Below are 26,156 nucleotides of genomic sequence, written 5' to 3'. Positions count from 1 at the left end.
AGGTTCTCCCATTCAGTTCTCGGCTAGAGTGCGGGGAGTGCCTTCTGTGTGGAGTCTGCATGTCCTCCCCGCGGTTGGGTGGGCGTTCAAAAGACATGCGTGAATGGGCATGCCTCCATTGAAGGTTGAACGTCGAGCTGGCACCTCGGCGTTCATGAAAATCTACTGCCAGTCATTAGCGGACTGGAGTTCCACTATGGCAACCCCTAACTGGGAAAAGCTGAAAGACAACAACAAGAATACACATGAGAGTGCTACAGGAGATGGTCCACGTACACTGTTCACGGAATTTCAAGCCTTTGCCTTTTCTGGTAACTATATTCAGTGCTGGTGGGTCTCTTCCTCGATATCAGTTGGGTACTACCCATTAAACGGCAGGAAATGATTTTTAGTTGCAGACTCCTCACACAGTGGTCACCTTAGATATGATTACTCTGACATAGGTGCCACTGTACTAGGCAGATGGTTCAGGTTGCCTTGTCATCTTTTCCACATACATTTTGTGGAGATGAAGTCTGTTTTTTACATTGATAGCCTTTCAGAACCATTTTCCTCAGTGGTCATTGCAGTCCATTCAGACTACATGACAACTGTTTGGTGCATCAGCAAGTTGAAGGTGACTCATACTTATCCATTTTGTCGGGAGTCAGTGAAAGCCTGCTAGTGGGACATCAAATCTTTTTTCTTTATGAGATAGCCAACTGCATTCCCAGCAAGGTCAGTTGTATAGCAAACATTCTCGGCCAGTTCCATATGAGCTTTATTTATAATGAGGATTTTTCTTTGAGGTGGGAAGCCATGGTGTGACCTCTTTTGCATCTCCAAACAACATGTGACCTTTCCCCCATCTGTGTGCATTGTGGGAGGTTGTTCACCCAAGGAAGCTGCTGTTCACACACCGCTTTCTCGTCATCTCTACACAGTTTCTCATTTTTTTGTGATAAGGTACATTCACAAAATTTGCCTTCTTAGGGCCAAAGTCATTCTCTAGCTCCCTTTGGCCCCGTGAGAAATGGTTCCATTGATCTAACTTTAATCACTGAAGAAACTGCTATGCCTGCTTTCTTTCAAGATTTGTCTTTCTTCCCTGTTAAAGAAATCCCATCCAGACCTTCATTCTCTGAGGGTTACAGTGTGTAGTTTCTCCAGTTCCAGTGGTAGTCAGCAATTCTGCCTTTTTTGTCAATAGTAATCACTGTACAGAAGACCTGCAGAGTTGTGTGGAACAACTTTTCCATTTTGGGCATCCAGTAAAGAATATGATCTGGACTCGGCACCTACCCTTTCATTTTTGACTATCTCTGTGAAATATTTGATACTAGTTTCAGTTATTCTTCTATTGAAATCTGTTTGACATTTGCCTATAATTTTACACTTAGGAATAGATTCATCCTCTTCTGCTTCTCCCAGTTTGCAAAGCTTCTTTAGGTGGCATATTCCCCATTAAGCCTGCATTTGTGATTTTCTTGTGCCATGGCACTTTTAGTTCATGCTGTAAAATTTTACCTTTCCTCCTTTGGAATGCACCTCTTCTGTGCAGGTAAAGTACCTGTCCTGGATGTTTCTATTTCTGATGGCTATTACTTTGCTCAAAGGAAAGTACCTGTCCTGGATGTTTCTATTTCTGATGGCTATTACTTTGCTCAAAGGATTTTCTGAGTTGCAGGGACCATGTATCATACCTTCCTACTAAGTACTCTATCACAACAAGGTGATGCTAACAATAAATCTCTCATTTTATGCCAAAATTGGCCAGAGTCCAGTTGTAATCAGTTTATAAACCTGCCCTTTTTTCCACATTATTAAGTTGAATGGATGTCCATAGACACCTTAGGTTCACTGTGGACAGGACTAGATCCTTCCATAAGGATGATCACCATACCTTTCAACCTCTTAGAGCAAGAAATCTGGACAAAGCCATACATAAAAGTGGGACAAAGGCCCAAAAATAGGGACACTTTTTAAATACTGCTATTACAAACTTGGAAAGTTGATAGGGTAACAGGTTTTGCATTAGAATTAATTTTTTCGGAAGGGTATGAAGACTGAAACTCAAATGTCTGTCATTATTTTCTAACTTCAGTCTTGGTTTGCCACTAATTTGCCAGAAAACCACAATTTTATGAAAAACGGACCAAAAATATGAGGCACAAATCTGGACATTCTGCGAAAATGTGTACAGTTGAGAGGTATGAGATTACTTATCAATGTTTATTTCCTTTTTAAAATCCATGTTTGGTCAAAAAGTCAATGATTTCACTTTAATAAGGGTTTAGCTGGTTGTATTAAATTTTGTAATTTTAAAGCATGGAAAGCTGTTGGACTGCAGTTCCCATAGCTCATTCTGCTAGAGCTGTAGTTAGATGTACTGACTTCTTCTGTGATACAGTCTTGGATGACATTTGCACAGCTGCAGCATGAGCCTTCCATAACACTTTTGCAAGCCAGCACAAGTTTGTTGTGATTTCCAGGTCCACATCATAGTTTCTGTCATTTCACTGTTATCCATGATGTGTCCCGATGAAAAATGACCACCTAAGAGAATTAACCAAGGATCCATCCCACTTGGTTTTGAGTCTCTCTCTCCCTTCTTTCCTTTCTTTCCCCTTGTGATGCGCTGTCACTGCAGAACTGCTGACTAGCATGTGCTGTAAATAAGAAAGAGAAGCTTTTTTTACATGTTGGGTGATCCTAACTTTCAAATTCTTAAGAAGGGCTATTTTGATAATGTACCTTTTCCAATGCAACGTGTCTTTCTGGAATGTGTTCTCTTTTCGTTGCCATTTTTCTTCTTTCAGCTCAGTATTATGACAAGACGGAGGGTGTGGCATAAGTCATACTTGAAGGTGTTGAGGTTTCCAGTCAGTCTGAGAGGGCTTTATCTGTCAAGTGGTTGTAATGCCTGTGGCATCCATCTTAATCTTGGAGGTTACTGAAGATGAACCTTTTCCTTATGGATCCATCATTTTGGTAAGTATTTAACTTCCATATCTTAATGGGATGTTATCTTCTTTAGGGAGGTCACAAGTACAATTTCTTCCTTGTTTAATGTCCCTGGTGTTTTTAGGCTGCATCAGCTCTAGATTGTCCTCATATCCCTAATTTGGAGACCGCCTTAAGAGATGTTGTCACAGAAGTTAGGTGACTTCCATCTTTGCTGTAGAAAGCCAGTAGCCTTTATGATGTCCCTCACACTAGATTGATAGCTTGTTGAATCACCGTATGGATTGTATGACTGAAAACATCATGCTTTGGTTTAATGTGGGCAGCCTTCTGCTCCATGTTCCATTTGACAACAGCATTTTTTTGGGGAGGGGACATGGGCTTCATTTCTTAATATGTCTTTCTAGGCAGTGATGGATCTCATTCTTATGCATCAAAAGGATATCCACTACATGGCAGCCTGAGTTCTAACTCTTCCAGAATGAAGAAAAGATCCTGTTTGTGTCACCAATGCAGGGTCAAGTACACCTCACATATCCTTATATGGAGACCTTCCATACCTGTCTTTAAGAATCCTTGTTTGTTCCTCCCTCTTTAGCCATCCTGTCTGTTGTCCTGGGCAGGTGTCTGATAGGTTCTTCTACCTGAGAATTTGTGGCTTTGAAACTGATGGTAGGGGGATGCACCCTCTCTTGGTCCCTTTTCTGCAGTTTTTGTTCTGCTGCAATATAGGGTTATGCACTGTGGTTGTGGGACAAGTCTAAAGCCATTCTCCAAGAGAGGAAAAAGAGGCTGATTTCTTTATGATAGATGGAAATCTGTGTGTTTTTCCCTTTCTTTTGCTCAGGGCTTTTGGTTCCCAGAATCTTTGGTGGGAAGTTTGAAGTTTAATGCACATTCCCTTCCTGGGATGAATGATAATTTATCTATAAAATGTATGTTAAAATTGAAATCATGTTTTAGGTGATTATTAATTCAATATATGGATGTATTTTAGCTTGCTGTATACACTTTATGTACTGATTTTTATGTAGCATGAACAATTTTGTGTGTATGTTCCTTTTAAGGACAATTTGAGTATGGAATTGTTTAATTGGTCTTTTTGAAGGGATATTTAAATGATTTGTGGTTTGTAACTGTTGTCTGAAGTTTGCTTATGAAGTAAACGAAAGCGCTAACCATAATTTCTGCTAGCTTGGTGTGTTTCTTTGTTTTTTATACCGTTAAATGTAGTTATGATGCAGTGGATGTTTCTTTCATTGTGAATGATATTTTATCAGTTATCAGGGGATTTGCTTGGCTTTGTTCAGTCTCTCCATGAAGATCTAAAAGCTAAGCTTTTAGATTCCCCTCTTCACAGGGATTTCCCCTTTGAACCAGCTGCTGCAGAACTTTTTAAATCTTTGCAAAAGAAATGTAAAATCATACAAGATTTTAAGCAGATCTGCATCACTTCAGTTTCAAGGTATCAAAAGAGTTGCTCTGCAAAGACCACTTCTTTTTACAGTAAGGATCAAAAATCTGTTTTTAAAGACAGGAAACTGCTAAGAAAATGATTTCAGGATAAGCCTACAAGATAATCCAAATCTGAAACCCCTTCCTTTCCAGACAAGTCAGCCCATTTACTTATTCCCCCCTTTTTCCTTGTCTACTCCTCCCCTTGTCAAAAAGAGTAGCCTAATTCTTTCCAGCTAGGGTATTCATCACTTCGACATGTGGCTCCTACCCATCATTCAGTAGGGCTACTAGATGACTTGGAAAGAAATACTAGCTTTCAGAGGCTTTAATACCCCTCCCTCCAACCTGGTATACCTGCATCCTCTTTTTTTGCAAGGTATTCTTGATCAGTGGACCATAGAATTGGTCAATACTCACTCAAAGTCTTGGAGAAGGCTTTTATTCCAGACTTTTCCTAGAACCAAAAAAAAGAGGAGCCTGGAGACCCATTCTAGACTTAGCCCATCTCAGTACTTTTCTGACTGTACTTTAAGCCAAAATGCTGTTCTCTTCGAACTCTTCTTCCCGCCCCAGGCTTTTCTGGTTTCCTTAAATTTGAAGGATACTTACCTTCGTATACCCATTCACCTGTCTTAAAGAAAAAAAATCCTTAGGTTTAGTACTTGTTCATCACACTTTCCATTCTATGTTTTACCTTTCTGGTTATCTAGGTTTCCCAGGTTTTCACAAAGTGCTAAGCTCCAGCTATTGCCTTTTGCAGAACTCAGAGAATCCAGTTATTTCCATACCTGAATAGTCTTCTTATCCTGGCCAAGTCTTTCATCTATACTACCTCCCTTCAGCAGAGGCTGGGCTTCACTCTTAATCTGAAAAAGTGTGCTTTGACCATACAGGTTCTGTTTATTTTTTTATGTGTTGCGGGTTGGTTACCTATCTTATGGTAGCTTTTATCACCCTCTCTCTGCATATACTTTCAGTCCCTTTCTTTGAACTTGTCCTGCAATTCTGCAGACTCTGGGATACATGGCATCTACTATTCTCATAGCTCTCTTTGCTAAACTTCATACAAGGAAGATCCAATAGTACTTCAAATCTCTTTGGTCTCAACATTGTCACCTATTGGATACTCAGATTCCCCTCCTGCCTTTTAAAAAAAAAAAAAAGTTACAATGGAGAATTTTTTTCAGATCCAGCTGAGTCAAGGTCTGACGTGCAGACCAACTGATCCCAATGAGGAACTTCACACAGATGCGTTATATCTAACTTGGGGTGCATGGACAGGCTTCTTAGCAGTTTAGGGTCAAACAGTGGAGAGAGCATGTCAGTGTAAAAGAGTTGAGGGCCCTCATCCAAGCTCTATATGTCTTCTCTCACATGTGAAATCCAGGACCCCTCAGGATTTTTTTTTCAGGGATAACACAGCAGTTCTTGCAGATTCTCTAAGCAGATCCATGAAATACCCTCACAAATGGATGTTGAAGAGAAAGGTGTTACTAGACATAGTGCACAGATGAGATACTTCTCAAATAGATTTTTTTGCCTCCTGCCAGGACAAACGGCTCAAACTGTTCTGTTCCAGGACCCCTTGTTTCCAGACTTGGAGGGCAGATGTGATGTCCTTCAGCTGGGGGGGGGGCTCTATGTTTTTTTCCTCTTCCCCTGATCCCAAAGATTCTTCTGAAGATCCAAAGGTACAAACCAAAAATCTTGCTAATGATGCCCTTTTTGCCCAGTCAGCAACATCTTCTCCCCCTAGCTATGGGCCATCACTGCAGATTACATCACCAAGTGGACTTAATCAGGCAAAAAGAGGGCTCTCTGGTCCACCCCATCTTGCAGGCTGTCAACCTGACTCTTTGGGGGATAGAGTCTTAATCCCTTTCAGACGCGAGTTTTCTGAGGATATGCTCCAGTTGCTCCAGGAGGTAAGAATACCTGCCACTAGAAGACCTTACATCTGTAAAGATTTTCCATCTGGTGTCTCAAGAAGAATAAGAATCCCTTTTGGGTCGGGATTACACTTATTCCATTTTACTTGTCTTTGTTGCTCAAAAGTGGACTAGGCTACTCCTCCCATCAAAGCACACTTGCCCACTGTTTCTCCCTGCATGCCTTTAAACCCACTGTTGCTTTCCAGAATTGAGGTCAAACAGTTTTTAAAAGGAGTCCTTCACTTGAACCCACCTAGCAGGACTATTTTACATCCCTGGAATTTGATCTTTGTTTTGGAAAAACTTACCTTACCATCTTTTGAACATTTGAACCTGCAGCTGCACTTCCTGTACTTGGAAGATGGTTCTGCTGGATGCTTAAATCTCTGCCAGAAGATTGTCTGAGCTACAGGCACTAATGGACATTGTTCCTTTCCTTTTTCTTCCATAAGGAGAGGGATTTCCTTAAGGGCTAACCTCTGTGTTATGCTGAAAGTAGTAAATTAACTGTCACTCAACCAGGCTGTCCACTTGCCTCCTTTTTTTCCTAACCCACAGAATGGGGATGAAAGTCTACTCTGGTCCCTGGATATGCACAGACAATTAAGATTCTACTTGGATAAGGCAAAGGCTTTTCAGAAAACCTACCAATCTTTGTGTCCTTTCAGGAGGGTAAGTTGTATAACCCTAGCTCCAAACAACCTATTTATAACTGGCTCTCTAAATCCATGTCCTTCTGTTACACCTTCCATGACAAGTCCCTGTCTTCACCAGTGAAGGCTTATTCCACCAGAGCAGTCTCATCATCTTGTGCCTTCTTCAAAGGCATTGACTGTATGTCTGTTCTGGAGGTGGCCACCTTGTTGTCAGTTCACACTTTTACTGGACACTACAAAGTGGATACAGTCTCCAGATCTAGAAGCTGTTTTGTTCTATCTGTCCTCTTAGGATTGTTAGACAGCTACCCTGCCTCTGACCTATCCACACTTAATCTCTAGCTTTGGGAATCACCCATCAGTATTGGAATACAACAACAGTGATCCAAGGAAGGACATATAGTGCATTTGTGCAAGAACTTACGGTTAATTATGTTGCAATATTATGTCTCCCTCCTTCTGTCTTGCTTTATCTTGTGGACTGAGGGTGGTGCAGTTCCTCTCTCCACCTCTTAGCTGGATTTGTTTTTTATTGCTCTATTATTCAGTCTTCTCCATGGTCTCCTGGTTCTAGATAGTCTGAGGATCTTATCCTGATAAGTCAACTTATGTACTCCCAGTACCCACAGGATGAGGTCATATGCTGGACATAATAATGCATGAAGTTTTGGCTTTGCAGACAGACAGACTTCAGGTTACCTCAGGCAGGACAACTAACCCATCAGTATTAGAATAATGCAACAGTGATCAGTAAGATACCTAAAGTAATCTCAAGTTCTTACACAATTGTACTATATTAGCAAAACATAGAACCAGGTGGAGTGGAGACCAGGTCCACAAAACGAACGTAGGAAAATGCAGCACAAAAACGTAGTCGACCAAAAAATGGCTGTAACTATGTCAAAAGCACATAATGCAGTAAAAAGACCAGAGACCATTTAATTCATGAGCGCTTTCGCAGTTCAAGAAAATACTGCTTCATCAGACAATACATCACAAGAACAGTGGGTTTAAATGCAAGCAATGACCAATAAAACTGCTCAACCAATTAAGTAATAAAAATCCCTTAAAAAGTCATTTAAAGACAAATGCTTATATAACACTTATAAAAAATAAAAGCATAGAGCTACATATACAAAAACCATTAATACTCAACTATATATGCAAAAACTGCTCTTAACCTGATTATCCATTTCATCTCTGATGTTTCTGTCAGGTTCCTAACATCACCCCCTCGTTTACCAACATTAACAGTCTCAATGACCATAAAAATAAAAGTGTGTGTTTTTCATCTGTAGCTTTTACATGTTTAGCTAAAGCATTAGTATCTGACCGGGTACTAATAGCATATAAATGCTCCCTGACCCGTTCCCTTAGTCTCCTGTCAGTCTTGGCCACATAATAAGAATAGCATGCTTTACAGTAGGCTAAGTAAACAAGATGACAGGTATTACAGTTTGCATGTGTATTGGACTTCCATTCTCTGCCTGTATCCGGATGGATAAAACTACCACTGGAATTAATATAGGGACAGTACTTACATTTAGTACAAAAGGTCCTGTCTGGATGACTAATAGTGTCCATATCACTATCTACCCTCTGATAACACAACAGTTGTTTAGGGATCTTTTGTTTTTATACAAAAAGCTTGGTTTATCCCCTACTATGGACCTCACTTTGGGGTCTACCAATAAGACCTGCCAATGTTTCTGGAGAATATCCGTAATCTGTCTTACATTACACGAGTAGGTAACCAGTCACCTAACAACCGGATGATGATTTTGTCTATCCACTGCTATGTCATTTTGAGAGCACACTTTCTCTGAGAAATAGGGTCTAGCCCTAGTAGTACACAAGGCTGGAATAGGTTGTAAGGCTCTATCAACCTCTTCTTCGCTATACCCCCTTTTCATAAACCTTCTCCTTAAAGAGGCTAGTTCTTCTCAGAACCCTTCTTCACTGGCATTTAATCTGGATGCCCGCATGCCATGTCCCTTCATCATATTATTAAATATGTGTGTTGGGTGCATGCTCTGACAGTGAAAGTAAGAATTCTTGTAACAATCCTTCCTAAATACACGGGTATGTTATCAGGATGTTTAACTATTTAACACATCCAAAAAATTCATTTCCACTAGGGGAACTATTATGCTGAACTTCAAGAATGGTGTGGAACTTTTCAGATGTTCAAAGAACTCTTGCAACTGATCTCCCAGTACCCCTCCATAAAATGAAGAGGTTGTCAACGAATTGCCTGTAAAAACAAGCGCATTCACTGAATATATATTCCAAAATTACTTTTCTTCCCAAACAATCATAACTATGCTGGCGTAGCTATTGGCACTGGAAGTGCCCACAGCTATGCCATCTTTTTGTAGGAACATTTCATTCCTAAACATCATCACATTGTTCTCCAATATGAGTTCCATAAATAGACATAAAAGGTCCTTAAACCTATTATCATCATCATATTCATTTTTCTTATCCAGAAAGTGTCTCAAAGATACCTAGAAAAAAGTCCCAAATATACCTAGCATTCAGGGCCTAATAAAAGTCCATAAAGATCCTAGGAAACCGCCCTTTAGACCCATTATTGCTGGGAAAGGGTGGTGTACAGAACGTATGTCAGTCTTTGTTGAAAAACATTTATGACCAATGGTGGACAAGAATGAATTTGTCTTAAGAGACACTCAGCAGTTTTTAAATGATTTGTATGCTTCTGCAAGTGACTTTTCAGGTCTATCAGGAGTCCCTTTGGTAACATTGGATGTAAAATCCCTTTTTACCACCATACCTAATTGAGACGGTATTGAGATGTTGAGACATTTTCTGGTAAACAAATTTTTGTGCTGAATTGCACTATATTAAGTTATTGCAACTTAACAACTAAACTAGCTTAGTTAAAGATTCATTTAGGTCGGGAGTGATGCAAATAAGCATTTATTGTAATGAAGATGGTAAATACTCAGCTTATTTATTTGAAGTTTTTACTACCATAGGTACAGATAGCCATTTTTGTTTCAGGTGGATCTTGGGAACGTCATCATCAGCTTTTTTTTTCCTGGTGATAAACTGTTGCACATCACTTTGATATTTTGGAAATTGAAGGTGAAGTCTTCTAAAGCTAAGTACCCCATTGGGGATCCTTTTTATTTGCCCTACCCGATGTCAGAAAAAGTTAACAATTGTCTTGCCTGCGGAAAGCAAATACCACACTGAGATTTCCATTCTTTCTGCGTCACCTGTTTAGGTCCAGACCACGACGTCCCTTGATGCCGGTATTGTGTTTTGTTCAACACCCAAACTATTCATCGTCTGGCCCTTATTATAGCTAAATACTTTCGCTCTCGATCTCCATATTCCGAAATGGCTTTGGTAAGCTATCCGACTACTGATCTTCCGATAAAGCATAAGGATAGAGACAGACCGCACACGTCCAAAACTGCCAACGATGCTTCAGTTAAGCTAGTCGCCAGTTCGCTGGTACTCAGTGATGCGCTTTCGCAGCCCCTGATGCCCGCATTGATGGATTTGCAAGCCGCTACCGAGACTCGTTCGGAGTCCGGTATGCCGCGAGACACTTCTTTGACTACGAAACCTGCGGCTGTTTCTACCTTGGATGTATCTACCTCTAGAGGTTTATGAAACTAAGTAGCAGATTATTTCTGTGCATGGTCAGGCCATTGTAAATGGCTATACATACCATTAAATGTAAGCCAAAGAAGAACGCAAACTGATAAAAAAACAAAGAAACACACCAAGCCAGAAGCAGTTACGCTTTACTTCATAACTTTCATCAGACAACAGTTAAAAACCACAAATCATTTAAATATCCCTCCAAAAAGACCAATTAAACAATTAATTCCATACTCAAATTGTCCTTAAAGGAACATACACACAAAATTGTTCATGCTACATAAAAATCAGTACATAAACCTCAAAGTGCATACAGCAAGCTAAAATGCATCCATAAATTGAATTAATAATCATCTAAAACAGGATTTAAATTTTAACATACGTTTTATAGGTAAATTATCATTCAGCCCAGGAAGGGAATGTGCATTAAACTTCAATTGCCAAATCAGTTCCCTTTCATCTAATTTCAGGGCTATAGGATCTGGCAATTGAAGTTTAATGCACATTCCCTTCCTGGGATGAATGATAATTTATCTATAAAATGTATGTTAAAATTGAAATCATGTTTTAGGTGAATATTAATTCAATATATGGATGTATTTTAGCTTGCTGTATACACTTTATGTACTGATTTTTATGTAGCATGAACAATTTTGTGTGTATGTTCTTTTAAGGACAATTTGAGTATGGAATTGTTTAATTGGTCTTTTTGAAGGGATATTTAAATGATTTGTGGTTTATAACTGTTGTCTGAAGTTTGCTTATGAAGTAAACGAAAGCGCTAACCATAATTTCTGCTGGCTTGGTGTGTTTCTTTGTTTTTTATACCGTTAAATGTAGTTATGATGCAGTGGATGTTTCTTTCATTGTGAATGATATTTTATCAGTTATCAGGGGATTTGCTTGGCTTTGTTCAGTCTCTCCATGAAGATCTAAAAGCTAAGCTTTTAGATTCCCCTCTTCACAGGGATTTCCCATTTGAACCAGCTGCTGCAGAACTTTTTAAATCTTTGCAAAAGAAATGTAAAATCATACAAGATTTTAAGCAGATTTGCATCACTTCAGTTTCAAGGTATCAAAAGAGTTGCTCTGCAAAGACCACTTCTTTTTACAGTAAGGATCAAAAATCTGTTTTTAAAGACAGGAAACTGCTAAGAAAATGATTTCAGGATAAGCCTACAAGATAATCCAAATCTGAAACCCCTTCCTTTCCAGACAAGTCAGCCCATTTACTTACCCCCCCCCTTTTTCCTTGTCCACTCCTCCCCTTGTCAAAAAGAGTAGCCTAATTCTTTCCAGCTAGGGTATTCATCACTTCGACATATGGCTCCTACCCATCATTCAGTAGGGCTACTAGATGACTTGGAAAGAAATACTAGCTTTCAGAGGCTTTAATACCCCTCCCTCCAACCTGGTATACCTGCATCCTCTTTTTTTGCAAGGTATTCTTGATCAGTGTACTATAGAATTGGTCAATACTCACTCAAAGTCTTGGAGAAGGCTTTTATTCCAGACTTTTCCTAGAACCAAAAAAAAAGAGGAGCCTGGAGACCCATTCTAGACTTAGCCCATCTCAGTACTTTTCTGACTGTACTTTAAGCCAAAATGCTGTTCTCTTCGAACTCTTCTTCCCGCCCCAGGCTTTTCTGGTTTCCTTAAATTTGAAGGATACTTACCTTCGTATTCCCATTCACCTGTCTTAAAGAAAAAAATTCCTTAGGTTTAGTACTTGTTCATCACACTTTCCATTCTGTGTTTTACCTTTCTGGTTATCTAGGTTTCCCAGGTTTTCACAAAGTGCTAAGCTCCAGCTATTGCCTTTTGCAGAACTCAGAGAATCCAGTTATTTCCATACCTGAATAGTCTTCTTATCCTGGCCAAGTCTTTCATCTATACTACCTCCCTTCAGCAGAGGCTGGGCTTTACCCTTAATCTGAAGAAGTGTGCTTTGACCATACAGGTTCTGTTTATTTTTTTCTGTGTTGCGGGTTGGTTACCTGTCTTATGGTAGCTTTTATCACCCTCTCTCTGCATATACTTTCAGTCCCTTTCTTCGAACTTGTCCTGCAATTCTGCAGACTCTGGGATACATGGCATCTACTATTCTCATAGCTCTCTTTGCTAAACTTCATACAAGGAAGATCCAATAGTACTTCAAATCTCTTTGGTCTCAACATTGTCACCTATTGGATACTCAGATTCCCCTCCTGCCTTTTTAAAAAAAAAAAAAAAGTTACAATGGAGAATTTTTTTCAGATCCAGCTGAGTCAAGGTCTGATGTGCAGACCAACTGATCCCAAAGAGGAACTTCACACAGATGCGTTATATCTAACTTGGGGTGCATGGACAGGCTTCTTAGCAGTTTAGGGTCAAACAGTGGAGAGAGCATGTCAGTGTAAAAGAGTTGAGGGCCCTCATCCAAGCTCTATATGTCTTCTCTCACATACGAAATCCAGGACCCCTCAGAATTTTTTTTCAGGGATAACACAGCAGTTCTTGCAGATTCTCTAAGCAGATCCATGAAATACCCTCACAAATGGATGTTGAAGAGAAAGGTGTTACTAGACATAGTGCACAGATGAGATACTTCTCAAATAGATTTTTTTGCCTCCTGCCAGGACAAACGGCTCAAACTGTTCTATTCCAGGACCCCTTGTTTCCAGACTTGGAGGGCAGATGTGATGTCCTTCAGCTGGGGGGGCTCTATGTTTTTTTCCTCTGCCCCTGATCCCAAAGATTCTTCTGAAGATCCAAAGGGACAAACCAAAAATCTTGCTAATGACGCCCTTTTTGCCCAGTCAGCAACATCTTCTCCCCCTAGCTATGGGCCATCACTGCAGATTACATCACCAAGTGGACTTAATCAGGCAAAAATAGGGCTCTCTGGTCCACCCCATCTTGCAGGCTGTCAACCCGACTCTTTGGGGGATAGAGTCTTAATCCCTTTCAGACGCGAGTTTTCTGAGGATATGCTCCAGTTGCTTCAGGAGGTAAGAATACCTGCCACTAGAAGACCTTACATCTGTAAAGATTTTCCATCTGGTGTCTCAAGAAGAATAAGAATCCCTTTTGGGTCGGGATTACACTTACTCCATTTTACTTGTCTGTGTTGCTCAAAAGTGGACTAGGCTACTCCTCCCATCAAAGCACACTTGCCCACTGTTTCTCCCTGCATGCCTTTAAACCCTCCCTTTCTTTCCAGAATTGAGGTCAAACAGTTTTTGAAAGGAGTCCTTCACTTGAACCCACCTAGCAGGACTATTTTACATCCCTGGAATTTGATCTTTGTTTTGGAAAAACTTACCTTACCATCTTTTGAACATTTGAACCTGCAGCTGCACTTCCTGTACTTGGAAGATGGTTCTGCTGGATGCTTAAACCTCTGCCAGAAGATTGTCTGAGCTAGAGGCACTAATGGACATTGTTCCTTTCCTTTTTCTTCCATAAGGAGAGGGATTTCCTTAAGGGCTAACCTCTGTGTTATGCTGAAAGTAGTAAATTAACTGTCACTCAACCAGGCTGTCCACTTGCCTCCTTTTTTTCCTAACCCACAGAATGGGGATGAAAGTCTACTCTGGTCCCTGGATATGCACAGACAATTAAGATTCTGCTTGGATAAGGCAAAGGCTTTTCAGCAAACCCACCAATCTTTGTCTCCTTTCAGGAGGGTAAGTTGTATAACCCTAGCTCCAAACAACCTATTTATAACTGGCTCTCTAAATCCATGTCCTTCTGTTACACCTTCCATGACAAGTCCCTGTCTTCACCAGTGAAGGCTTATTCCACCAGAGCAGTATCATCATCTTGTGCCTTCTTCAAAGACATTGACTGTATGTCTGTTCTGGAGGTGGCCACCTTGTTGTCAGTTCACACTTTTACTGGACACTACAAAGTGGATACAGTCTCCAGATCTAGAAGCTGTTTTGTTCTATCTGTCCTCTTAGGATTGTTAGACAGCTACCCTGCCTCTGACCTATCCACACTTAATCTCTAGCTTTGGGAATCGCCCATCAGTATTGGAATACAACAACAGTGATCCAAGGAAGGACATAGTGCATTTGTGCAAGAACTTACGATTAATTATGTTGCAATATTATGTCTCCCTCCTTCTGTCTTGCTTTATCTTGTGGACTGAGGGTGGTGCAGTTCCTCTCTCCACCTCCTAGCTGGATTTGTTTTTTATTGCTCTATTACTCAGTCTTCTCCATGGTCTCCTGGTTCTAGATATTCTGAGGATCTTATCCTGATAAGTCAACTTATGTACTCCCAGTACCCACAGGATGAGGTCATATGCTGGACATAATAATGCATGAAGTTTTGGCTTTGCAGACAGACAGACAGACTTCAGGTTACCTCAGGCAGGACAACTAACCCATCAGTGTTAGAATACTGCAACAGTGATCAGTAAGATACCTAAAGTAATCTCAAGTTCTTACACAATTGTACTATATTAGCAAAACACAGAACCAGGTGGAGTGGAGAACAGGTCCACAAAACGAACGTAGGAAAATGCAGCACAAAAACGTAGTCGACCAAAAAATGGCTGTAACTATGTCAAAAGCACATAATGCAGTAAAAAGACCAGAGACCATTTAATTCATGAGCGCTTTCGCAGTTCAAGAAAATACTGCTTCATCAGACAATACGTCACAAGAACAGTGGGTTTAAATGCAAGCAATGACCAATAAAACTGCTCAACCAATTAAGTAATAAAAATCCCTTAAAAAGTCATTTAAAGACAAATGATTATATAACACTTATAAAAAATAAAAGCATAGAGCTACATATACAAAAACCATTAATACTCAACTATATATGCAAAAACATTACTATAGATATATATAGGTCTATGAACATGAGTTCTTAGCTTTGAGGGCTGGTTTGATCGAAACACGATCATTTAACCCCTTCCCTGTAGATGCTCTTAACCTGATTATCCATTTCATCTCTGATGTTTCTGTCAGGTTCCTAACATCACCCCCTCGTTTACCAACATTAACAGTCTCAATGACCATAAAAATAAAAGTGTGTGTTTTTCATCTGTAGCTTTTACATGTTTAGCTAAAGCATTAGTATCTGACCGGGTACTAATAGCATATAAATGCTCCCTGACCCGTTCCCTTAGTCTCCTGTCAGTCTTGGCCACATAATAAGAATAGCATGTTTTACAGTAGGCTAAGTAAACAAGATGACAGGTATTACAGTTTGCATGTGTATTGGACTTCCATTCTCTGCCTGTATCCGGATGGATAAAACTACCACTGGAATTAATATAGGGACAGTACTTCCATTTAGTACAAAAGGTCCTGTCTGGATGACTAATAGTGTCCATATCACTATCTACCCTCTGATAACACAACAGTTGTTTAGGGATCTTTTGTTTTTATACAAAAAGCTTGGTTTATCCCCTACTATGGACCTCACTTTGGGGTCTACCAATAAGACCTGCCAATGTTTCTGGAGAATATCCGTAATCTGTCTTACATTACACGAGTAGGTAACCAGTCACCTAACAACCGGATGATGATTTTGTCTATCCACTGCTATGTCATTTTGAGAGCACACTTTCTCTGAGAAATAGGGTCTAGCTCTAGTAGTACACAAGGCTGGAATAGGTTGTAAGGCTCTATCAACCTCTTCTTCGCTATACCCCCTTTTCATAAACCTTCTCCTTAAAGAGGCTAGTTCTTCTCAGAACCCTTCTTCACTGGCATTTAATCTGGATGCCCGCATGCCCTGTCCCTTCATCATAATATTAAATATGTGTATTGGGTGCATGCTCTGACAGTGAAAGTAAGAATTCTTGTAACAATCCTTCCTAAATACACTGGTATCAATTGTGTTATCAGAATGTTTAACTATTTAACACATCCAAAAAATTCATTTCCACTAGGGGAACTATTATGCTGAACTTCAAGAATGGTGTGGAACTTTTCAGATGTTCAAAGAACTCTTGCAACTGATCTCCCAGTACCCCTCCATAAAATGAAGAGGTTGTCAACGAATTGCCTGTAAAAACAAGCGCATTCACTGAATATAGATTCCAAAATTACTGTTCTTCCCAAACAATCATAACTATGCTGGCGTAGCTATTGGCACTGGAAGTGCCCACAGCTATGCCATCTTTTTGTAGGAACATTTCATTCCTAAACATCATCACATTGTTCTCCAATATGAGTTCCATAAATAGACATAAAAGGTCCTTAAACCTATTATCATCATATTCATTTTTCTTATCCAGAAAGTGTCTCAAAGATACCTAGAAAAAAGTCCCAAATATACCTAGCATTCAGGGCCTAACAAAAGTCCATAAAGATCCTAGGAAACCGCCCTTTAGACCCATTATTGCTGGGAAAGGGTGGTGTACAGAACGTATGTCAGTCTTTGTTGAAAAACATTTATGACCAATGGTGGACAAGAATGAATTTGTCCTAAGAGACACTCAGCAGTTTTTAAATGATTTGTATGCTTCTGCAAGTGACTTTTCAGGTCTATCAGGAGTCCCTTTGGTAACATTGGATGTAAAATCTCTTTTTACCACCATACCTAATTGAGACGGTATTGAGATGTTGAGACATTTTCTGGTAAACAAATTTTTGTGCTGAATTGCACTATATTAAGTTATTACAACTTAACAACTAAACTAGCTTAGTTAAAGATTCATTTAGGTCGGGAATGATGCAAATAAGCATTTATTGTAATGAAGATGGTAAATACTCAGCTTATTTATTTGAAGTTTTTACTACCATAGGTACAGATAGCCATTTTTGTTTCAGGTGGATCTTGGGAACATCATCATCAGCTTTTTTTTTCCTGGTGATAAACTGTTGCACATCACTTTGGTAATTCCGTCTGCCTTGTGAGCAATATTTGCATGCCGTACGGTTCCATCTTGACTCCTTTGTCATGCTTGCTGCCACCAGGTGCCTTTGTTCAGGGATTTGGTACAGTTTCTGTTTTATTCATTGGCACCCGATGTTGTCATGCAACCCCATGTGTTGAGTAGTTGCATGGATCATCTTGTTGGTGAAACCTCATCCTTTTAAGGTATTTTATCACACAGATGATAGTAGATAAGGTATTTTATCACACAGATGATAGTAGATAAGGTATTTTATCACACAGATGATAGTAGATAATGGAACAGCCTCTGACTTTGCAGTGCTGTTAAAAATATTGGGAAATTCAAAAGTGTGTGGTTCTGACATATTCAAATAAAAGCAAGCTGATCTTATTTTAACTTATCATTAATCAGGGAAATGACAGATGAGGTGGACAATGGCAGTATTGTTTCTTGGTAAGTTCTGCATAATTTGGCTTTGGCCATCAACAGAGTTTATGGACACTGTGCATCCCTGCCTGTGCTGTTCACTCTGCATATCTACTTGTCGGTACTTATTTCATATTGGAGCTTTTCAACAGCTTGAATTACAGGTGACTTGTCTTGTTTTATGGATGAATCTTTTTAGCAAAATAGTTAACAGAGATTTTCCCCAAAAAATGTGTGTTTGCTAACCATGTAAGCACAGTGGTATAGAAATGTCCCATTTCCTATGGCAAATGTCATGTGGTCTTAAAACATTTAAGCTGTGACATTTTGAATGATATAGTGTGTGAGTGCCCCCCCCCCCCCCCCCCGGGCTGACATGAACATTAGAAGAAAAACAATACTGCATAGCAAATGCTATTGTATCATTATGGTGCTGCAGTAGTAACACTGTCTCTGATTCATGCTCCCCCCCCACCACCCTGCGACAGTATGTCTTCACAGGATGTTATTTATTGCCTGTCAGTTTGCCCCATCCTTGAGTTTACTTGCCCATCTTCTTGACATTCTTGTAGTTTATGCATATGAGAGCATCCCAGCCGAGAACTGAATTGGAGAACCAAGTGCTGTAAAGTAGGAATGCTAACTATTGTACCACTTTCCTGGTCCTATGTGAGAATTTATTCACTGATGATATTTTGGCATGCTGGTGTTAGTAATTCATGAAACTCTGCTCAGACTTCTCTTTTCATGATTTTAAAGTCTCATTTCAAAAATACTATTGTTGTGGTTAAGTAAACTGTTTGTTTGTTGTAAATCTGTTTGCTTCCTGTGGGTGTTGTAGAATTTAAAATGAAATCCTGAACAAAATAATTTTAAAATTATAATATTGTATATATTCAGTTGACTTTTTATTTATTGCTTGCTTTTTGGATTGAAGAGCTTACCCCAGCGGAATCATTTTCTTCCTAGTTAAAAAAAGAGAAAAATATATTACTTACAATGTTACACTACATAATACACAATCCAAACTGATGAAATTCAGCATTAGAGTGTATAATTTTATTTAGTCTGAACCAAGTCCAAATACGTGAAATGTAACATTGGCTATGTTGTGTAAAGTGCAAGAATTGCTTGGCAGGATCAAAGTAAGGTAGGGCGAAGTGCATATTGGCTTAACTACAGATTGAAGCAGAGCTTAGTCATACGATAGGAATTTTAAGACATTGTGAAATTGTAATTGCAAATGTTGTTTCTTATGCTTTGTATATAACTGTTTACACTATGTATTTTTTTGTAACCTTTCTTGGAGCTTTTCTCCCAGGGCATCCACTGAAAATGGGTTTCTGACCCAGTGGACTTTCCCGGTTACCAAATGTCAATAAATAAATAGATGGCATAAAGAAGTATGATATGTGTAATCCAGTACAGAGGTGAGGTGTCCCGGTGAGAAGAGTCAAAGGGTAGTAGAAAGGAGGGAGCAGAGGATTAAGCCAGGACAGCAGAAGGTAGGAGGAAGGGAGCATCGCCACTAGTTAGTGAGTGCAGTTAGTGCAGATAGAACCGAGTCAGACAAGGGTTTGGATGGGTAAATTATGAAGGTTTAAGTTAGCAGGAAAGTATAAAAGTATGTTGCACAGCTACATGCTGTGTCTGTCGTGCTAACGGTTTGGCTATGAAAAGTTTGTGATACTGAGTTGCCTAGTATAAGAAGGGAGAAAGTTCCCTACCAGCTGGTACACCATGTTCTTTTAGTAAAAGTTCATCTGGTTAGACGTGCTTATTATAGCCCGTTCAGTCTAGTCTTTAACACTTCCTGAATTTCTTGCCTGCTTTTTTTTTTTTTGCTGCAACTGTCATCTGTATATTGCTCTGCTGTTCTTTTGGCATGGAGTTTAGCTTATTTAAACTGGACTTCTGTGTCAGCCTAATTTCACCTTTGTGCTTTTATGCACATTTTGCTATGTTAACACTATCAGTGAAATTAACAAACAATTCAGTGTCCAGACTTGCATATTTATGAATTTCATTTTGTTGACCACACAGAATCCACTGACCCAGTCTCTTAAGACCATGTAGGCACTTCAGAATGGTCCGACCTAAAGATATGGATTATTAACAGCAGTTACTGTTAACATGTAGGTACATAATGTTGTGAAGACTGAAACGTTCAAGAAACCATTGCTTGTTTGTATTGTTGGGTCTGTGGGGGCAGGGGTTCCAGTGTAGTGCATCATCTTGGAGCGTAAAACAGTTAATGTTTTGCAGATGGTTACATAATATGCTTGTTGGCCTGATAACTTATGTGGCCTATGGTACACATTTTTATCAGGAGTCAGCAGCCAATAAAACAACGAACGGAGCTTTGGTAAAGTAACTGCTTAATTTTTTGTAAACTTTCACTATTTGTTGACAGGTGCTGAAATGGAAGCAGACTGCTTGCCCAAGCTGAACTCACGGAAAAGAAAGAAAGTTGCTGGCCCTAATGGAAATGTAGAGGAGGATGCAACACCACTGAAAGTCGCACGTCTTTCATCCGTATGTAATCCATTTATCATTTTGCTTTATCCCAAAATTGCACTGATGTCATTAAGCAGCCTGAAGTAGTTATGGGTAGAGCAAACGCTGGAGCAGTTACATAGTAACCAGTGATTGAGAAGCCACTGTTGAAGATATGTGCTGTTTTGTGGAATAGTATGATTAATATCTTTTATTATGTTTTCACTGAGGAAAACATATTCAAGGCAAGAAATAAAACTTGTTTTCATGGTACAGTCACGATGCAAGGAGTATATCCTGGGAAGTGGTGCTATCATCAGTTCTTTATTATAGATTTCATATGCAAGCAGTTATTTGAATTTGGGTTAGTTATGGCAGGTGTGTGTGTGTGTGTGTGTGTGTGTGTGTGTGTGCGTGCGTGTGTGTACCAGGGAGCAGGGCACTTAATTTAATTTATTTATCTACTGTTTAAGTGGGGAGGTGGGTTGGACTGACTTATCTTTATTTCAGTCATGACCGGGCAGGTAAGGCAAACACAGCACAAATAGCAATGTACATACAAAGTAAAATTGCATTTCTGTTGCATATCAAGGTCTAGAAGCAGTAATAAACATATCATACAAAAACAATGACCTTCTGCTTAACTTGGAAAAAAAGTATTGTGGTTTGGGTGATTTAATACCCGCCCCCCATAACAGTTGCAGGATTATGTATTAAAGTTGGAAGGCTTCTTGTGGCCTCACTGTGTGTGGCACTTGCAACATTGCTAGTGCAATTCAAATTCAAAATACAAAACGGGTGCAACAGCAGGAAAAATATACTGCATTTGTGAGTCTTGTATCATACTTGAGACTGTGATTATCGTTCAGGTTTGCCTCCCTTTATTTTGGCCTAATTTTATTTTCTGCATTGTTTGTCCAGATGTTAGATTTCAGTTTTTGCTACCAGGGACCTGACTTGAGAACTTGAAATTAGTTACTTTAGGAATAGGAAAGGGCGCAGCAGAACCAATATTTAGTTTGTAGAACTGTTTCCTATTTCATAGGGGCAGGTGCCTTTTCCATGCATGCATGCATGTGTGTGTGTGTGTGTGTGTGTGTGTGTGTGTGTGTGTGTGTGTGTGTGTGTGTGTGTGTGTGTGAGATGGCATGCCAGGGTTTGAAGTGAACTTGATCTGCAGAGGACAATTGATGAAGGATGCTTGCAGACCATACTTGGTAAAGCTTTACATTTGCAGTATCAGAACCAATAAACAGTTTCTTTGATTAAATGTCATAAAAATTTAAATTACGTGCTCATTACCTTGAAATACCTTACTCTGTTTGTATATGTCTGTGTCTCTATGTCTGTTAGAGCTTGACATTTTTTAAATTGTACAAGTATGTGCACAGTTGAGTGCATGTGTTGTTTCTTATGTTTAAAAGTAGCATTTTAAACTTAAACAGAAGTATTGAGTTGTACTTAAATACCAGTGTACTTGGTTGAGTTACAGGACAGTACTACAGGTGTGTGTGTGTGTGTGTGTGTGTGTGTGTGTGTGTGTGTGTGTGTGTGTGTGTCTGTCTGTCTGTAATATGTATACACATGCAGACCAAACAACACTGAGCAGATGTTCTTCATCTCACATTGCTGCAGTCCTGACACTTCAGTCGGCCCGAATACCAAAGTATAAGGCTGAGTCAAGGCGCATTAGTCGGAATGGTCCGATGCAGAAGCAGTTTTGCGCAGGTTGGCGTTCTGAGATTTTTATTTTACCGGATGTCAGAAAAAGTGAATAACTGTATTTCTTGTGGGAAACAGATACCTCATAGGGATTACCATACCTTGTGTATACCTTGCTTAGGGCCTGAGCACGACGTTGTTGGCTGTCGCTCTTGTGCTAGATTTAAAGAAGATTAGATTGTGCCAGGTTAGTTTTGGGAAGCGGTGTAATTATAAAATGCCGTCGGATGCTCCGGCGAAGAACCGTCCGGACGCCGGTTCAGCCAGAGGTTCAGCCAGAAATTTCTTTGGAATCCCAGGAGAGACTTTATTACTGCAAGATGTGACCTCTCAGGAGGTAGGCCAGGTGGAAGGGGCTTCTCAGGTAGCTGTTCTTCCTTCCCTTCCTAAGGTGGTTAGGCCCTCCCCTGCTGTTTCCAAGGCTTCTCCCAGGAGCAGGCCAGGTTTTGTTTCAGGTGTTACCCCTAGTTCTTCAGGGTCTGTACCTAAGAAGCATATGCTTAAGATGGCAGAAGATTTGATTACTATGATTAGAGGTTCTATGCCCCCTCCTGATAAGAGGCCTAGGGTGGAACCTGAGCTTGGGAGTTTTGAGCAGTGTTCGGATGCTTCTGAGTCTTCTGAAGACTTGCAGGAGTATTCCCTTACTCTGATTCTGATGTAGATGATTCTACTCCTTCTGCTTCTCCTCCTGAGGATTTTTTTCAGAGACTCTTCATTCCATGAGGGAGCATTTTAAATGGGAAGGTCAGGATTTCTCTGATTCCAGGAAAAGGCTTAGGATTTTTGTTTCTACCCCAGCATAGGCCTTTAGCTATACCTCCTGTTCTAGATGTGGTGGAGGATGTTTTGCAGAGGCTTCTCTGAACCCTGATTCTTTGCCTCCTGCTCCAGTTAAACCGGATAGATATTATAGGGTGCCTGAAGCTCATAATTATCTTTTAAGAGTCCTAGGGCAGACCCAGAAACTGTTTCACAGGGGCCTAAAGGTGTTAAGGCTTCTGTTGTTAAAAATCCTGTTCCTCCAGATAAAGAGGCAAGGGCTTTGGATAGATGGGGAAAGAAAGTGTATTCTTCCACTTTGGCCATGAGTGCTTTGAATTGCCTGTTTCACATGTTGAAATAAAATTATCTCCTTTCACAATTAAAGTCTAAGGTAGTTGCTTTGAAGGTATTGAGTGTAAAGAGTTGCAGGATTTAGTTCATGTTTCTGAACAGGTGGGTAAGCATTCTTTGCAATGTGGTTTTGATGCTGTGCAGGCCTCTTGAGGGTGGCTGCCACTGGTTCGGATCAGAATTTAGCTGAGCATGTAAGACAAGGCTGATGTGTTGGAAGCAGTTCTTAAGAAAATGGAAGACAAGGCTAAGTCTATGCAGACTGTTAAAGATATTTGCAGGTTCAGCCTCCGAAGTTTAGTAGAAATTGGCCTACCAAGGGGTGGACATATCCTGCTTATGATTCCCAGTCTAGGGGTAGGTCTAGACGTGGTAGGGGCAGAGCTCAAGGTTCTTTTAGGCCTAGAACAGGGAGTTCACCTGCTCAATCTTCTGGTGAGGGCAGGGGTCAGTCCTTTAAACAGACCCAATGACCTGCCTTTTCAGCTGCCAGAATCTTCTCGTCTGGCAGCACCTTTGGGAGGAAGGTTGGCACTTTTCAAAGAAAACTGGAGTTTAATTACCAAAGACAGATGGGTATTGGATATCATTCACCACGGTTACAGGTTTTATTTCCATACCTTGCCTCCTTTCAAAGGCATGCCAGACATTCCTCCTCAACAAAGGAAAGAGGCTCACAAGCAAATTTCTCTGTTACTCCAAATAGGGGCCATTCAGCCGGTTCCTGTGCCAGAAAGGGCCTAGGATTTTATTCGTTCCTAGTACCAAAAGGGAACGTGGAGGCCAATTTTGGATTTATCTATCCTCAACACTTATCTGGACATCCCCAAGTTCAAAATGTTGACGTTACAACAGCTTTTACCTCTGCTGGGCAAAGATCACTGGATGGTAACTTTGGATCTCAAGGAAGCTTACCTTCATGTTCCTATCAGACTAAATTGCAGGAAGTATCTCTGGGAATTCTCATTATCAGTTCTCTGCATTGCCCTTTGGCTTATCTACTAGTATTCACAAAGGTTCTGGCTCCAGTGATAGCTTTCTTCAGGCTAAAGGAATACAAATCTATCCTTATTTTTGCCTGATTCTGGCTCAAGGAAGGGCGTGCTTCTTCAGCATTTGGAATATGTGATAGCAGTGCTAAGATGCCTAGGGTATTCTGTGAACGAAATAAAGTCCAGTCTAGTACCCTCTCAAGACATGTGCTTTCTGGGTGTGAGACTGAATACAGCAACCCAGATGGCCTTTTTAACCCCGGACAAACAAAAGAATCTTTCTCTTTACTTCCATCAACTACCTCATCAGTCCGGGCTGACTGCAAGGACAGTCCTTCAAAGGGTTCATGGCATCTTGTATTCTGGTGCTTCCCAATGCCAAACTGCATATGAGGAAGCTGCAATGGTATCTCAAAAATGTATGGACACAGCACTGCCAGGATTTGGACACTGTCATTCAAATAATACCTTGCATTCAAAGGAATTTTTGTGGTGGGCTCAGGAATGTCACCTAAACAAGGGACTCTCTGTGACCCGGCCAGAGGCGAGTCAGATTCTAACGACAGATGCCTCAGACACAGCTTGGGGAGCTCATCTGAATGGAAAGTGGATACAAGACAAGTGGCCTGCCAGACTGCAGCATCTACATATCAACATGAAGGAGATGTTAGCAGTCCAGTTTGCATTACTGGCTTTCAAGGATTTACTTCTTCCAGGGCAGGTGTTGATTCTAACAGACAACACAACTGTCATGTGGTACATCAACAAACAAGGGGAACACATTCTTATCCTCTATGCAGGCAAGCAATGATTTTGTGGGAGACTGCGTTAAGCTGCAACTGAATCTTCAAGCAAGGGTTTTTCTGCTCAGGACAGAACTCCTCCTTATGTGATGTGTTAAGCAAGCCAAATCCCTGAGTCCCAGGATGGGAGATCTTCATGTCATCAGACATTGACAGTGTCATAGGGAACTCAACTCCAGACATAGTCGCTTCTCCACTAAACCACCAGCTGCCAAAGTTTTGCACGAAAAAGGTTTCATCACACAGCCTGGAAAGTGGATGCTCTTTCTTTCAGTTGGAAAAATCTTCATGTGTATGCCTTTCCACCTCTGCCTCTCCTCCCAAAGGTACTCCTAAAGGTCAGACAAGACAAGCCAAGGATGATTTTAATAGCTCCAGATTGGCCTCGGCAGCACTGGTACCCATTGCTGAGGAGTCTGGTAAGCCTCCATGGCCCTTACCTTTGATTCCACACCTATTGTCTCAGAAGGACAGGCATCTACTCAATGTCAAGCTTCACTCTCTTCATCTAACAGCCTGGCATATTCTGTTTTGAACCATAGCAGGTCTCAGCTTCCTCAACAAGTTTTGAATGTGATTATGGAAGCCAGAAGACCTAGTACAAGGAAAGTGTGGAAAATGGAAGAGATTTTCATTTTGGAGTGCAGCAAAGGATTTGGATGTTTCTGAGCCAAATTTGAGTGTGGCTCTTCAATATCTTACTGAGTTATTGGACAAAGGTTTGTCTTTCTCTTCCATTAAGATTCATGCTGCAGCAATTTCAGCTCACTATGATTGTGACCCACCATTGTTTTCTCATCCTTTGTTCAAGCAATTTCTTAGAGGGGCAAAGAATATAAGACCCCAAGAGCTCCTACTCCTGCTTGGGACCTCAATTTTGTGTTGGAGAAACTCACTCTACAACCTTTTGAGCCTGCAGCTACTGCTGAATTGAAATATTTGTCATGGAAGACTGCTTTTTTGTTAGCCATTACCTCTGCAAGAAGGGTGTCTGAATTGCAGGCCCTTATGGCGGTTGAGCCTTTCCTGATTTTTCATAAGGATAGGGTATCTTTAATCCTTCCTTTATGCCTAAAGTGGTTTCTAGTGTGGCTTTAAACCAAACTATTCATTTGCCTACCTTTTATGCAAAT

At 40.3% G+C, this 26,156-nt stretch overlaps 1 protein-coding gene across 2 annotated transcripts in view; it reads left to right on the top strand.

Moving 5' to 3' along the window:
- PCYT1A (phosphate cytidylyltransferase 1A, choline) overlaps window positions 1–26,156 on the top strand; it is an 872,556-nt gene that overhangs the window by 88,945 nt on the left and 757,455 nt on the right. For both annotated transcript variants that reach the window (XM_044070294.1, XM_044070293.1), the window contains one exon: window positions 20,308–20,429. In XM_044070294.1, coding sequence (XP_043926229.1) covers window positions 20,316–20,429 — 114 coding nt within the window. In that variant the 5' untranslated portion in view covers window positions 20,308–20,315. The remainder of the gene's footprint in view (window positions 1–20,307; window positions 20,430–26,156) is intronic.

Source organism: Protopterus annectens, chromosome 4.part1 (assembly GCF_019279795.1).
Source record: "Protopterus annectens isolate FY-2018-M chromosome 4.part1, PAN1.0, whole genome shotgun sequence".
NCBI lineage: Eukaryota > Metazoa > Chordata > Ceratodontiformes > Protopteridae > Protopterus > Protopterus annectens.
This window is presented reverse-complemented; position numbering and strand designations above follow the sequence as displayed.